The sequence below is a fragment of the Suncus etruscus genome, chromosome 17 (genome assembly GCF_024139225.1).
Source record: "Suncus etruscus isolate mSunEtr1 chromosome 17, mSunEtr1.pri.cur, whole genome shotgun sequence".
NCBI classification, from domain to species: domain Eukaryota; kingdom Metazoa; phylum Chordata; class Mammalia; order Eulipotyphla; family Soricidae; genus Suncus; species Suncus etruscus.
The window spans coordinates 39830033-39843494 of NC_064864.1; the positions used below are offsets into that span (position 1 = coordinate 39830033).

The 13462-nt window shown below is 35.8% G+C and overlaps 1 protein-coding gene across 1 annotated transcript in view; it reads left to right on the plus strand.

The window, feature by feature from the left end:
* Window positions 1-13462, plus strand: part of CC2D2B (coiled-coil and C2 domain containing 2B) — a 92756-nt gene that overhangs the window by 22396 nt on the left and 56898 nt on the right. Inside the window, exons 12-17 of the mRNA XM_049790403.1 lie at window positions 93-201; window positions 402-508; window positions 3376-3553; window positions 4762-4912; window positions 7097-7244; window positions 12710-12848. Coding sequence (XP_049646360.1) covers window positions 93-201; window positions 402-508; window positions 3376-3553; window positions 4762-4912; window positions 7097-7244; window positions 12710-12848 — 832 coding nt within the window. The remainder of the gene's footprint in view (window positions 1-92; window positions 202-401; window positions 509-3375; window positions 3554-4761; window positions 4913-7096; window positions 7245-12709; window positions 12849-13462) is intronic.

Consider the following 13462-nt stretch of genomic DNA (forward strand, 5'->3'; position numbering starts at 1 on the left):
GTAAAGTTACTTATAAGAGATTGGTTGTTGTGTGTGTGCTTTTAATAAACAATTCTCACATACTTCTATTTATGCTTTGATTTATTAATTAGGATAGAAATGAATGCAAATGATGAACTAAAACAAAGTAAAACACCACAAATGTCTAGGAATGAAAACAAAACTGAAGAAAAAACACTTAAAAATCCCAAGAACCAGGAGGTACTGATATTAAAAAGTTGCCTTCAATTTGTAATAACTAGTTATAATATTTATTTTTTATAGAATTGGGAACCTTGATATTGTAACAGTAACAATGAGATAATAAGTACAAGAAAAGTTTAAATACACTTATACTAAGCATTAAACTTATATTGTAAATAATACGGTTACGTAGTACTTTCTTCCTTTTTGGTTTCCAGAGTTTCTCACACCTTGAAGAAGCAAATATTGAAAGACTAAAGTCAATTAACTTGATTCCACAGCTTTCTTTTACTGCAGAATTGACAAACATATCCAATTGTTCACAGTAAGCATTTTAAAAGAATTATTTCTTCACTATGTAGTAAACATTGATTGCATTATACTTAATAATACTACTGTAGTTATATCAAGTGGTTTGCTAAGTTTTTTAAAGATGCATTTGCATATATAGTGGCCACTGTAGATCTAGGCCTATGGAACTGGTCTCTTCATCTCAGAAATCGAGGGATTTATACTTTCGAAAGATTAATTGCTCAAGGTCACATTTCAGATTTGTGACTAAGAATATAATCAGTCTGACTTGATTGGTTTTTGTTTTTCATGGTGGTCATTGTTATTTGGATATAAATAGATGGAATATAAAGCCTCTATTAAAATATGGCTATATGATCTTTCTTACTTCCATAAAAATGATTCTGTACTACTCAAGACATTGCAATTTTTTGCTTCAATAGTAGAAATATCTTCCCTTCTGCATTATGACTTCTTTAAACTATGCTCCCTATTCCTGACACACTTACAAAAACATATTATAGATCTCCATTTTCCCATCTACTAAACTTATGGACCTCAACATTATTTAAAGGGGTAGAGAAGTTCAAAGCAATTAACTAAGTCCAAGTTTTTAACATCATTATCTTAGAACTCACTTCTTGTTTTGTTTTGTTTTGGCTACATCTGTTGTTGCTCAGGAGACTCTGTGGAACTGAGGATTAAGCCCAGGCCTCCTGCATTATGCAAGCATATGCTTTTTTGAGACATCTAGGACACCCACTTCATCTTTAAGTATTCTGTGCATGTAGCATTTAATAAGATGTGAACCATAGTAGGTGCTTAATAAATGTTTTATATCAAATGATGAATGTTTTGGGTGGTAGAGATAGTATAAAAATTAAAGCACTTGGCATGCATTCAACCAACCATTGTTCAATTTCCAGCACTCCAGGAGTCCACTAGGAGTGATAAAGTCCCTGAGTACATCCAGGAGTAATCTCTGAGCACTGCCAGATGTAGCACTAAAACCAAAATTAATTAATTAATTAATTAAATGGTTACATTTTTAAATGATTATAAAAAGTGATAAAAAGGCACAATTAATTACACAATGAAAAGAGAAAGAGGAGAGGAGATAAGAGAAGGGGAGGGGAAGGGAGAGGGAGAGGAGGGGAGAAGAGAAGAGAGGAGGGGAGGGAGGAGGGGAGAGGAGAAGGGAGAGGAGGAAGGAGGAGGGGAGAGATGAGAGGAGGGGAGGGGATAGGAGAGGAGAGAAGGGGAGGAGAAGGGAAAGGGGAGGCAGGAGGAGAGGGGAGGAGGGGAAGAAGAGGGAAGAGGAGAAGAGAGGAGAGGAAAGGACGGGGGAGGAGAGGAGGGAAGGTGAAAGGAGGAGAAAGAGGGGAGAAGTGGTGAAGTGTCTGCCATAGAGGCATGCTTGGGGGTAATGAGGAGAGTAGAAGGTTAGCTGGGGAAATTGATGGTGGAAAATGAACACTGGTGTTTGGAACATTGAATGACTGAAACTCAACAATCAACAATTTTTTAACTGTACTCACAGTCTCACAGTGATTGATTTAATAACAACAAAAACTTAAAATCATTGGGGGGAACAGTTTAGGATTTTCCAGATATAGAGAGCAATATAAGCATGAATGGAATAGAAAATTAAAAGGACTTTATTTTTTAAAATATCTGTGGATTGGCTAAATGAAACTCCATCCTGGGACGTCCAAGTACCTATTGAATGTTGATGTGCTACTAACTGTCCTTATTGTCTCTGTTAATTTAAACACTGTGCCAGGAAAGGAGGTGGGATGTGGGGTTAGTGGCGGGTGGGGGGTGGCACGGATAATGAAATTGAAATTGTATTGTTAGCCCAGAGATGGCTTTTCAGGCCACCTTATTGCTTGGGGGTAAAAATAGACTTTATAGGTTAAAAAAGCAAAGTGGTGAGATTTTCTGAAGATGAGATAATCGTAAAATAATAAATCCTCATAGTTTATTAGCTCATTGTTAAAAATCAGAGGGTTACAGAAAAGGCAATTTTACTAAGATATTTTGTTTAAAGATAATGGGAAGATAGTTGTAAGAAGCTAACAGGGAGATGGGAATATATTGTCTTGTGTTCCTAAGCTTGCCAATAGAGAATAATGGAGCTAGGTACAGGACCCACAGGACAAGTAGGAGAAAAAATAGAATGGAATTTTAAGTCTAAACAATCTTTAGCTTTGTCTTAAACATCATTAGTCCAGTTGCCTTGCGTCTAAAAATATACTCATGGTTGAGTAATAAATGAATGGATGGAAGACTCTAGGAGTTTCATACCTTTCAAGATAACAGTTTATTCCCCAGCAAGTTATTTCACAGTATCTAACTTACCTACCTGTTCTATAAGTTCAGATCAAGAATGACCTGAAGCAAGTCCTTAAAGCCTAAAGGAATTTATAAAAACTTTTAAGACAAAACAGCAGTCCGGTTTCTTAGTCACACCTTTGAGGTCACAGAAAACATGGCTTGTATGTTTGTCTCTCTCTTGTAAAAGTTCAAAATATTTTTGAATTCTTGATTCAAATTCCGCCCCCAATTCTAAGTACCACAAATTTTTCTTCTCATAAAACACCTTATGATGGGTAAGTACAATTATTTCTAAGTTATAATTTAGTCAATTAAATAGATGAATAATTTTAGTTATTATTAGTTTCAATTCTTAGCTTCAGTTCTTTTTCCATTTTGAGTAGATAAGTTAAATGATTTTTAAAGATCGAATAGGAAGAATTTATCCATAGTCAGGAAAGTATGTTATTAGACATAAAAAAGCATCTGTCCTCTAAAATTATCATACTTCAACATGCTAAATACCTGAAAATAATACTTTACACCTATTTACTTTTCAAATATTTCTAACTATTTAATTTTTAGGCATGAACAAAAAAGGAGAGCTAGCATTCAGAGGCTTAAATATTTTATTAAAATATTATATAATGATAAGCAAATTTCTTGTACCTCAGTATCTCCCCTACAGTTCGATTTTAAAGTCATGTTTCAGCAAATTTTCAATATTCATTTATTATATTGGCCTGAAACAATTCGCTTGGAGGTATGTCATTGTTATTTACTTTGTGCATTATTTTATGCCAAACAGTTATAAAGTTCTTGGTAGCTACTATATGTGCTATATAAATTTTAGTATTAAAGGGGGACTGAGCTACATAGGCAAAATATGTATAATTTTATATATTCATCAAGTCTTTTATGCCACAAATATACATTTTTTTATCGTGGTTTGCCTTTTGCTCCTATTCTTCCCTGCTAAAATTTCTGCTAACCCTGAATATGCAGCATTGCTATTCATTTGTTAGTGAAATGAAAAGGGTTGTTTAAACCAGTGATTTTTATTTTATTTTAGTGTGTGTGTGTGTGTGTGTGTGTGTGTGTGTGTGTGTGTGTGTGTGGTTTTTGGGTCACACCCGGCAGTGCTCAGGGGTTTTTCCTGGCTCCATGCTCAGAAATTGCTCCTGCCAGGCACGGGGAACCATATGGGACGCCAGGATTCGAACTGATGACCTTCTGCATGAAAGGTAAACGCCTTACCTCCATGCTATCTCTCCGGCCCCAACCAGTGATTTTTTTAAACCACAGCCAGTCCACGGGTATAAAAAGGATGGAAACCACTGGTTTAGACATTCTATATTATATACAATGTCATATATCAACGTATATTGATGTAAATGTTGGGTGATTTCTACAAATTTCCTCAGCCCTGACTCTGTGATTTCAGTCTCTTGCTCTTGTTTTAATGGTGATTAGTTTCTCTCCTTTCACTACCCTTCCTATCCCCCCTGATTTTCCTATGTCTCCCTTCTCATTCCTTCCCTTCACCACCCTTCACCTCCACTTCCATTCACTACCTTTTGCCTTCCCTTCTCTTTCCTTCACCACACTTCTTTTCCCTTCCTTTCCCTTGTCTTCCCTTCCTTTCCCTTCCCAGAATATACACAGACTTCAATCACTATTTTAGGACCATAACTTTTAACTTCAACAGGATGATAGAGAAACAATAAAACAGATTTCTTCTAGACAGGTTTCTAGACAAGAAATATTGATGGCTCTTTTAAAATTTAAACTCAAATCAAGATCTGAAAGAAAAACTAGGAGAGAATAAAGATTTATATATGTCTAGGTAGGGATGGGGCTTGAGAAGTGAGATAAAGATTATAATAGCAAATCTAAAAGTTATTTGTATAACACATAAATTTATTTAGTCCTATTTGTAATCAAAGTTCATAATTTCTTCTTATTTTTTAGGTTTATGAAATAGGTAAAAGGAAAAGCTTACTGGCAAAACTATATATACCTTTACCTAGCAACACAGAATTGAAAAACGAAACTATTTTGGAATATGTTGAATTTAGTTCTGATAAGCTGGTCACACCTGTACATGGAGGAGTAGGAAGTAGTAAGTGTTTTAAATTATTTCCCTTCCTATTTTCTTTAGGATCTCCATGTCCTAAATGACTTATTTACATTAAAAGTCATTTTCATGAAAAAGAATGCTATATGTGCATTGATTAGTTAAAAAATAAATGTCAGATTCTCTTCTTAGACATTAAACTGAACTTTTCCAAAACTCTGCCTTGAATCGATCTTTGGAAAGTATATATTTTTCTTTGGGATGGTTTCTTTGTGGTGGGGGGAACATTTGGTAGCATTCAGGGATTACTCCTTATTGGGTTCAGTTTGTTGCAGGTGATAGAACCCAGATGTTGTAGGTAAGTGTTGTAGGTAGGAAATCTAAATTTTGAATTAGGACTTAAATTTCTGCTGAAATCATATGAGAGAAGAACCTATACTTTCTGGAATTTTTCTTGAGTAGCTAGACTGATATGGCTCTATTTTATTTTATTTTATTTTTACTGTTGAATAGGGAAGGGGGAAGGAACAGAGAAGGAAATAGAAAGGAAGAGATAAAAGAAGAACAAAGATTAATGTTTTTGGTCACTCATTTTAAAATTGATCTAGTTATTCATACAGTTAAATTTAAGTGAGCATGTTTCTGAGAATGCTGCCATTCCTCTCTTCTAAATTTCTTGTTTTTATTTTACTTTTCTATGGAATTTGTGATTGTTTACATCTATCTGATGAAAAGGAAGGAACTATTATGGCATATGTGAGAAGATACTTAAAAAAAGTCATCAAAGAACCTGGAAAGGGGTCAAAGCAATAGCACAGCGGTTAGGGCGTTTGCCTTGCATACAACAAACTCAGTCCTTGACATCTCATATGGTTCCCCAAGCCTGCCACGAGTAGTTTCTGAGCACTGCTGGCTGTGGCCCAAAACCTAAAAAGAAAATAAAAAGAACTTGGAAAGGGGAGGAATAAGAGAGAAGTCAAGATTAGGTAGAACAATAGGAGTATAGAGACTCAGGGAGAAAATCAGGATATGAAAAATGTTTGGGAGCTCTAAGAAATTGAGCCAAGCTTCAAGAATATTGTTATGCTTTCTGGAGGTTGAGCAAGAAAATGAGAGGAAAAAGATTTAGGAATGATAGGGAAAGGAACAAAGAATAGCTTGTCTATTTTTCTCATGTCAGTAGGCCTCTTGGTCACTCAAAGAAAGAATGTTTTACAAACTTGAAGTTATAAAAAGAGAGACTAGGAGGCTGGAGTAGTGGTGCAGCGGTAGGGCTTTTGCCTTGCATGTGGCTGACCCAGACGGACCTGGGTTCGATCCCCAGCGTCTCAAATGGACACCCAAGCCAGGAGCAATTTCTTTTTTTTTTTTTCACAATTCATTTTCTTTTATTTCATTTTTGGGTTTTTTTTGTGTTTTTTTTTAATATATTTTATTTAAACACCTTGATTACATATATGATTGTGTTTGGGTTTCAGTCATGTAAAGAACACCACCCATCACCAGTGCAACGTTCCCATCACCAATGTCCCAAATCTCCCTCCTCCCCACCCAACCCCCCCCCCCACCTGTACTCTAGACAGGCTTTCCAAAGCAATTTCTGAGCAAATAACCAGGAGTAATCCCTGAGCATCATCACTAGGTGTGGCCCAAAAACTGAAAGAAAAAAAAAAAAAAGGAAGAGGGAATAGAATAGGTCATCTCTATGCATGTATTCAAAGAGAATTCTTTCACCTTTTGAAGATGTCTAATCTCAGATTAAAGATGAAGATAGCTCTAATGTTAGAAATTGATTCAGCCCACTTTCCCTTTGTGTCCACTTACAATAAAAATCCACGAGTTTCTGAAGCACCCCACACCGTGTGTTTCTAACCCCTTAGGCAGATGGGCAGTGAAGAAATAATACACCAAGCCAGTCAGAAAAGGATGACCATAGCATCCATGGCCTTTGGCCTCTTTCTGCCTCAGTCAAAAAGCTAGAACTTTTCCTTAATTAAAACCAGTTCCTAATACCAGGAGGGGAAAGGTCGAGTAATCCAGATGGGCTTTTACATACCAAAAGAGAGTTTTATGGGGAAGAGGAAGATGGGGAACACATTTGTTTGGGGTTGATAGCTGGGTATCTTGTTACAGTCCAAATGGAAAGTAAGGGGGAAAACATAATATATCTGTTAACTGGAATTCACATTATTACAAAATAATTTGCTTTTTAATGCCTTATATAAACAGATGTGCCATTTCTTATTGAGGGAAGTGAAACAGAAGAACTTTGCCTTTTGACATCAGGAAAAATAAGCTATTCTCTATCATGGAAATCAGATGAAAATGGTATTCCTCTGATACCTGTATCACGGTCATTAAAATCTGCAGACTGCAGGTGATAAATTTTTAATATCTTTAAATACATTGATTACAAACATGATTGTGGTTGAGTTTCAGTCATGATTTCTTCCTTTCTATTTGGATGCTTCTGGTATCTTTTCCTTGCCTCTATGGCAAGTACTTACAGTACTATATTGAATAGGAGTGAGGAGAGGGAGCATCTTTGCCTTATGCCAGATCTTAGCCCATTGAATATAATATTTGCTATTGGTTTGTGGTAAATGGCCTTGACTATATTGAGAAATGTTCCTTCCTTCCAGTCCCATCTTGTTAAGAGTATTTTTTATGAATCGGTGTTAGACCTTATCAAATGTTTTCTCTGCATCTATTGATATGATCATATGGACTTTTTTTCTTTTGTTGATATGGTGTATTATGTTGATTTGTGGATGTTAAACCATCCTTGCATGTCTGGAATGAACCCTGCTTGGTCATCATGTATGACCTTCTTGATGAGGCATTGGATCTTATTTGCCAGGATTTCTTTTGGGGGGTGGGGTACACCTGGCAGCGCTCAGAGGTTACTACTGGCTATGAGCTCAGAAATCACTCCTGGCAAGCTCAGGGGACCATATGGGAAGCCAGTATTTGAACCACCATTCTTCTGCATTCAAGGCAAATGTCCTACCTCCATGCTGCCTCTTCGGCCCCGTTTTCTAGGATTTTTGTTAAGGATCTTTGCATCTGTGTTCATCAGAGATATTGGTTTTCTTTTGTTTTTAGTTTTTTGGTTATTGTGGTTTGTTTTTGTTTTGTTTTGTTATTGTTGGTGGTGGTGGTGGATTTTTTTCTTTTTTCAGCATCTCTGTCTGGTTTTGGTGTGAGGGTGCTATTAGCTTCATAAAAACTATTTGGGAGTTTTTCTGTTTTTCAATTTCCTATAAGAGCCTAAAAAGAACTGATAGTCCTCTTGAGAGGTTTGAAAGAATTTGTTAGTGAATCTATCTAGATATCTTGTTTTGTGGCATAGAATTTCTCAAAGTAGTCTCTGATTACCCTTTGAATCTCTGTAGTATCTGTAGGTACAACCCTTTTCATTTCTAATTCAGTTTATTGAGTTTCATTTCCACCCTTTCTTTGTGAGTTTTGCTAGTGGTTTATCAATCTTGTTTATTTTTTCAAATAACCAACTTTTGCTTTTGTTGATCTTTCAGATTGTATTTTTTATTTCCACACTTCATTAATTTCTCCTCTAAGCTTTGATATTTTCTTCTGCTTGCCTATTTTTGGTTCAGTTTGTTGATCAATTTCTAATTTTCTAACTTGCATCATTAGGTTATTTATATAGACCTCTTCCTTCCTGATATGTGCTTTTAAATTTTCCTTTTAGTACTGCTTTGGTCATGTCCCACAAATTCTGGTAATTTATGTCTTCATTCGCATTTGTTTCCAGGAATCTTTTGATTTCCTCTTTGATTTTATCACTGACAGACTGGTTGTTTAGTAGTGAGCTGTTCAAGTTCCAGGTGTTAAAGTTTTTCCTCTGTGTTTATTTGTAGTTCACTTCTAATTTCAGTGCATTATGATCTGAGAAGATAGTTTGGACTATTTCTATCCTCTTGATTTTATGAAAGTATGTTTTAGGGCCAGAATGTGGTCTATCCTGGAGAATGACCCAAGTGTGTTGGCGAAGAATGTGTACCCAGAATATATATCTACTAGTCCATTTTATTTCATTTCTCCTTTTAGAGTTAGTATATTCTTGTTGGGTTTCATCCTGGTTGATATATCAAGGATTGACAGGTCAATGTTGAGATCTCCCACTATTATTGTGTTGCTATTGATATCTTCTTTCAGATTTGTCAATAATTATTTTAAATAATTTTTAGTCCTTCATTGGAAGTGTATATGTTTAGGAGTGTGATTTCTTCCTTAATTATTATGAAATATCCATCTTTGTCCCTTGTAACTTTTCTGAGTCTAAAATTTGTGTCACTTCTTAGCCTTTTGGCTAAAATCAAGTATAAAGTTTGTGTCATATGATATTAATATGGCTACACCAGCATTTTTTAATAGAGATGTTTGCTTGAATGATTGTCCTTCAATCTTTGATTTTGAGTCATTGTTTATTCTGACTATTCAGATGTGTTTCTTGTAGGCAGCAGAATGTTGGATTCAGCTTTTTGTTCCATATTGCCATTCTATCTCTTAACTGGTACATTTAACCCAATGACATTAAGAGAAATAATTGTCATGGGATTTAGTGTCATCTTTGTGTAGCAGCTTAGTGTGTCTTTTTTCTGTCTTGTCTTAAAGTAGACCTTTCAGTTTGTCTTTTAAGGCTGGTTTTGAGTCTGTGAAGTTTCTGAGCTGTTATTATCCATGAAGCTATGTATACTTCTGTCAAACTTGAAACTGAGTCTGGCTGGGTGTAGCATTCTAGGTGAAGCATTCATTTTATTGAGTTTTGTCACTATATCCCACCATTGCCTTCTGGTCTTGAGGGTTTCTTGTGACATGTCTGCTGTAAATCTTAAGGATGCTCCTTTGAATGTAATTTCCCTTTTTGATCTTGCTACTTTCAGTATTCTATCTCTATCTGTGGGATTTATCATTGTGACTAAGATGTTTCTTAGGGTGCTTTTCTTCAGATCTCTTTTAGCTGCATGGGGCATGCAATATTTGGGGGCATGCAATATTTCATTGCATGTATTTTTTAGCTCTGGTAATTTCTCTGCAATGATGTCCTTGACTATTTATTCTTCCTAGGGGTTTTCTTTTGTGGTCTCTTGGACTCCGCTGATTATTTTATTGTTTCTGTTGAGTTTATTGAAGGCTTCTATTTTCATCCGTTCACATTCTTTGAGGACTTTTTCCATTATATGATCATTTACTTTAAGGCTCTTTTCTTAATCTCTTTGTTGTATGGAGTTGTTATGCATGTCATCTTCCAGCACTTTCCAGTTGCTGTCACTTAGTTGGAGAGGCTTTCCAGTGAGGTTTTTGTTTCATCCACTAAGTTTTTCAGTCCTGTTGTTTCAGTTTGGAGTTTTCTGATTGCTATTTTTATAACCTCTTGAATCTTATTTGGGTTCGTTCAGCTTGAACCATGCTTTGAGTTCTATGAGGATCCATTTTTTTTTCTTATAAACCCCTTATCTGAGAAGCTAAATAGATGGTTGACAATTTTCAGGTCATCAGAGCTGCCATCTTCTTTCTCTATGCATGTTGTTGGCTTGTGTTCTTTTACCATCATGCTTGTAGTGTGATGTTTTCTGCATGTTATGCTAAAGTTCGTTGACCAGAAGATATGTGTGGCCATGCAGCAAAGCAGAGGGCCAGGCTCTTCTGTCTCCACCCTTCGTGAATGGACCAGCTCAATTCCATTCACATGTCTTCTACAGGCTTTTCTGGCAGGGGTTGGTCCCAGCACTGAAAGCCGAAGGTCTTGGGTGGCAGCCAGGTTGAAAAGCATGCAGCAGGGATCAGGCAGTGCCTTTGTTAAATGTTAACTTTCTTCAGAAAATGATTTTCTCCATTTTGTTTTGTGGCCTCATAATTTGTGCTCAGGTGTTTGGAGAGAATGGGTAAATTACTAAAAAGGCAAAAATATACTATAGATACCTTTGTTTAGCTAAATGAGATTAACCTATTTTAATTTACTTGCATTTTATCATATTGAGATCTATTTAAATATGAATAGATGCTGGTGAAAAGTTGTGCAAAACGTATTATGTACATGAACTATTGACTGAGTCAGAACTGTACATCTGGAATCACAGTTTATGAAATTTGAGAGAGTTTTTGGTTATGTGCTGTTGTTTTCAAAGTTCAGGAGATAGAAATCATAGCATCACACATGCATAGAAGTTCTGTGCTATTGAGCTTCATCCCCAATACTGATCTTGAGTTTTTATAGGAAGAATCTTAGAAGTATTTTGTATTCAGATTCTTCTAGTTATACTTAATAAGACAATTCATCTGTGAAAAAAGAGGTCAAATAGCTGGATAATGCATGATTATTAAAAAAAAAAACCCTTACTATTTAGGATAAAATTCAGTCAGCTCTTAGCTCATAGCTGATTTAGTCAGAAAGCTCCAAGTCTATCTTTCATAGTTCTTCAATTTCTAAAGATGGCCTCATCTGACCAAAGATACACATGGCATATTCTTTTTTATCTTTATTGAAACACCATGAATACAAACATGACTGTAGTTGGGTTTCAGTCACAAAAAGAACACCCCCAGGTGCCGATGAGGTGGTGCTAGAGGTAAGGTGTCTGCCTTGCAAGCGCTAGCCAAGGAAGGACGGCAGTTCGATCCCCTGGCATCCCATATGGTCCCACCAAGCCAGGGGCGATTTCTGAGTGCTTAGCCAGGAGTAACCTCTGAGCATCAAACAGGTGTGGCCCAAAAAAACAAAAAAAAATAAATTAACACCCCCCTTCAATAATGCAACATTCCCACCACCAATACACCCCATCTCCCTCCATCCACACCCCTTCCTGTATTCGAGACATGCATTCTACTTCTCTCACTCATTAACATTGTCATGATAGTTGATAGTGTTCTAACTGCACTCACCCCTCCTTGAGGTGAGCTTCATGTCATGAGCCAGTCCTTCCAGCCCTCATCTCTGGGCATTATTACAATAATGTCTTTTATTTTTCTTAAAACCCAGAGATAAGTCAGACTATTCTGTGTCTCTCTATCTCCTTCTGACTTATTTCACTCAGAATAATAGTTTCCATGTCCATCCATGTATAGGAAAATTTCATGACTTCATCTCTCCTTACGGTTGTATAATATTCCATTTCTTTAGCCATTCATCTGTTGAAGGGCATCTTGGTTGTTTCCAGAGTCTGGCTATTGTAAATAGTGCTGCAATGAATATAGGTGTGAGGAAGGGATTTTTGTATGCATTTTTGTGTTCCTAGGGTGTGTCTCTAGGAGTGATATAGCTGGATCATATGGGAGCTCAATTTCCAGTTTTTGGAGGAATCTCCATTCATGGCATATTCTTACCATCTAATTATGTAATACTTGTGCTTCAGTTGCAACAATATTATCTAAAGATTCTTTTCATGTGTGATCTTTGCTAATTGTAAGTAAATGTTTTAGTTAAATTTTAATATTGTACAATCTATGGAAAGAAAATATTTTAATATGTTACTGCACCCAAGATTTATAGAATATATTTTACAAATGTTGTTCACTTCAGCTATGTTTTAGAGTATTGCACAAAGATGGCAAGAAAAAATACTTACAGACATGGGCTTAAAAACTTACTATCTCTTAATTAAGGAATAAATATTGAGCAAAAACTATTATATAGTGAAGAACCACAAAATACAACATCTAAATAATCTGTTTCATCTTTATAATTGGGGACAGGTAAATTTGTCTTCAAATACCTCAGATAAGAGGGTTCTATCATGTAAATGGATGTAGAATCTGTATGCAAATTTACTAAATTTGCATTTAATAATTGAAATTAAATAAACTTTCTCTATGCCTTAGTGTGTTGAGAAATGTATATGCCAGAGGTATTCGTGGAATTCCATGGCTTATCAATACAGATAAAATTTTTACATGGGCAAATGAAGTCAGAATTGACCCAAATAACCCAGAATATTCAGATCTAATGGAAATTATTTTGGTAAGTAATATCAAACATCTATGTTGTAATTATTTCTTCTTTCTTGTAAAAAAATTGAGCCATGCCCATTTGTACTCAGGTTCTATACTCCTGGCTCTGTGCTCAGAGATAGCTTCCAGCAGTGTTCAGGGAACAGTGTGGTACAAAAAATTGAATCCAGGCCTCTGAAATGCAAAATATGTACTCAGTTTATTGAATGATCTTTCCAACCAATATTTTTTGTTTTTAAAATGTTTGCCCATCATGTTTCTCCATAATTTGATGTGTTTTTTGGTATGCAGGCATATAAAGACATCTGATGAGAGAGACAATTTTCAAACCAACACACCCATTTGCAGTATTGTAAAGGCAATGAGCCATCCAGCAACTAAAATAATTTCTAAGTGAGGTCTGAAAGTACTATGTTGAGGCCTTATAGTTGATCCTGTAGGCTGTATTCAGGCTAGTTGCTTTATTATTAGATACTGGTGACACAAAGGATGACTTACAGATACACATCTTCCCTCGAAGATTTTTTCTACTTGTCCTTATCACTAATTTTATAGCCATTAATGTGCTTTCCTCATAGCTTTGTTCATCTCATTCCCTCTGTCTAGAAGAGTGCCCACAGTGAC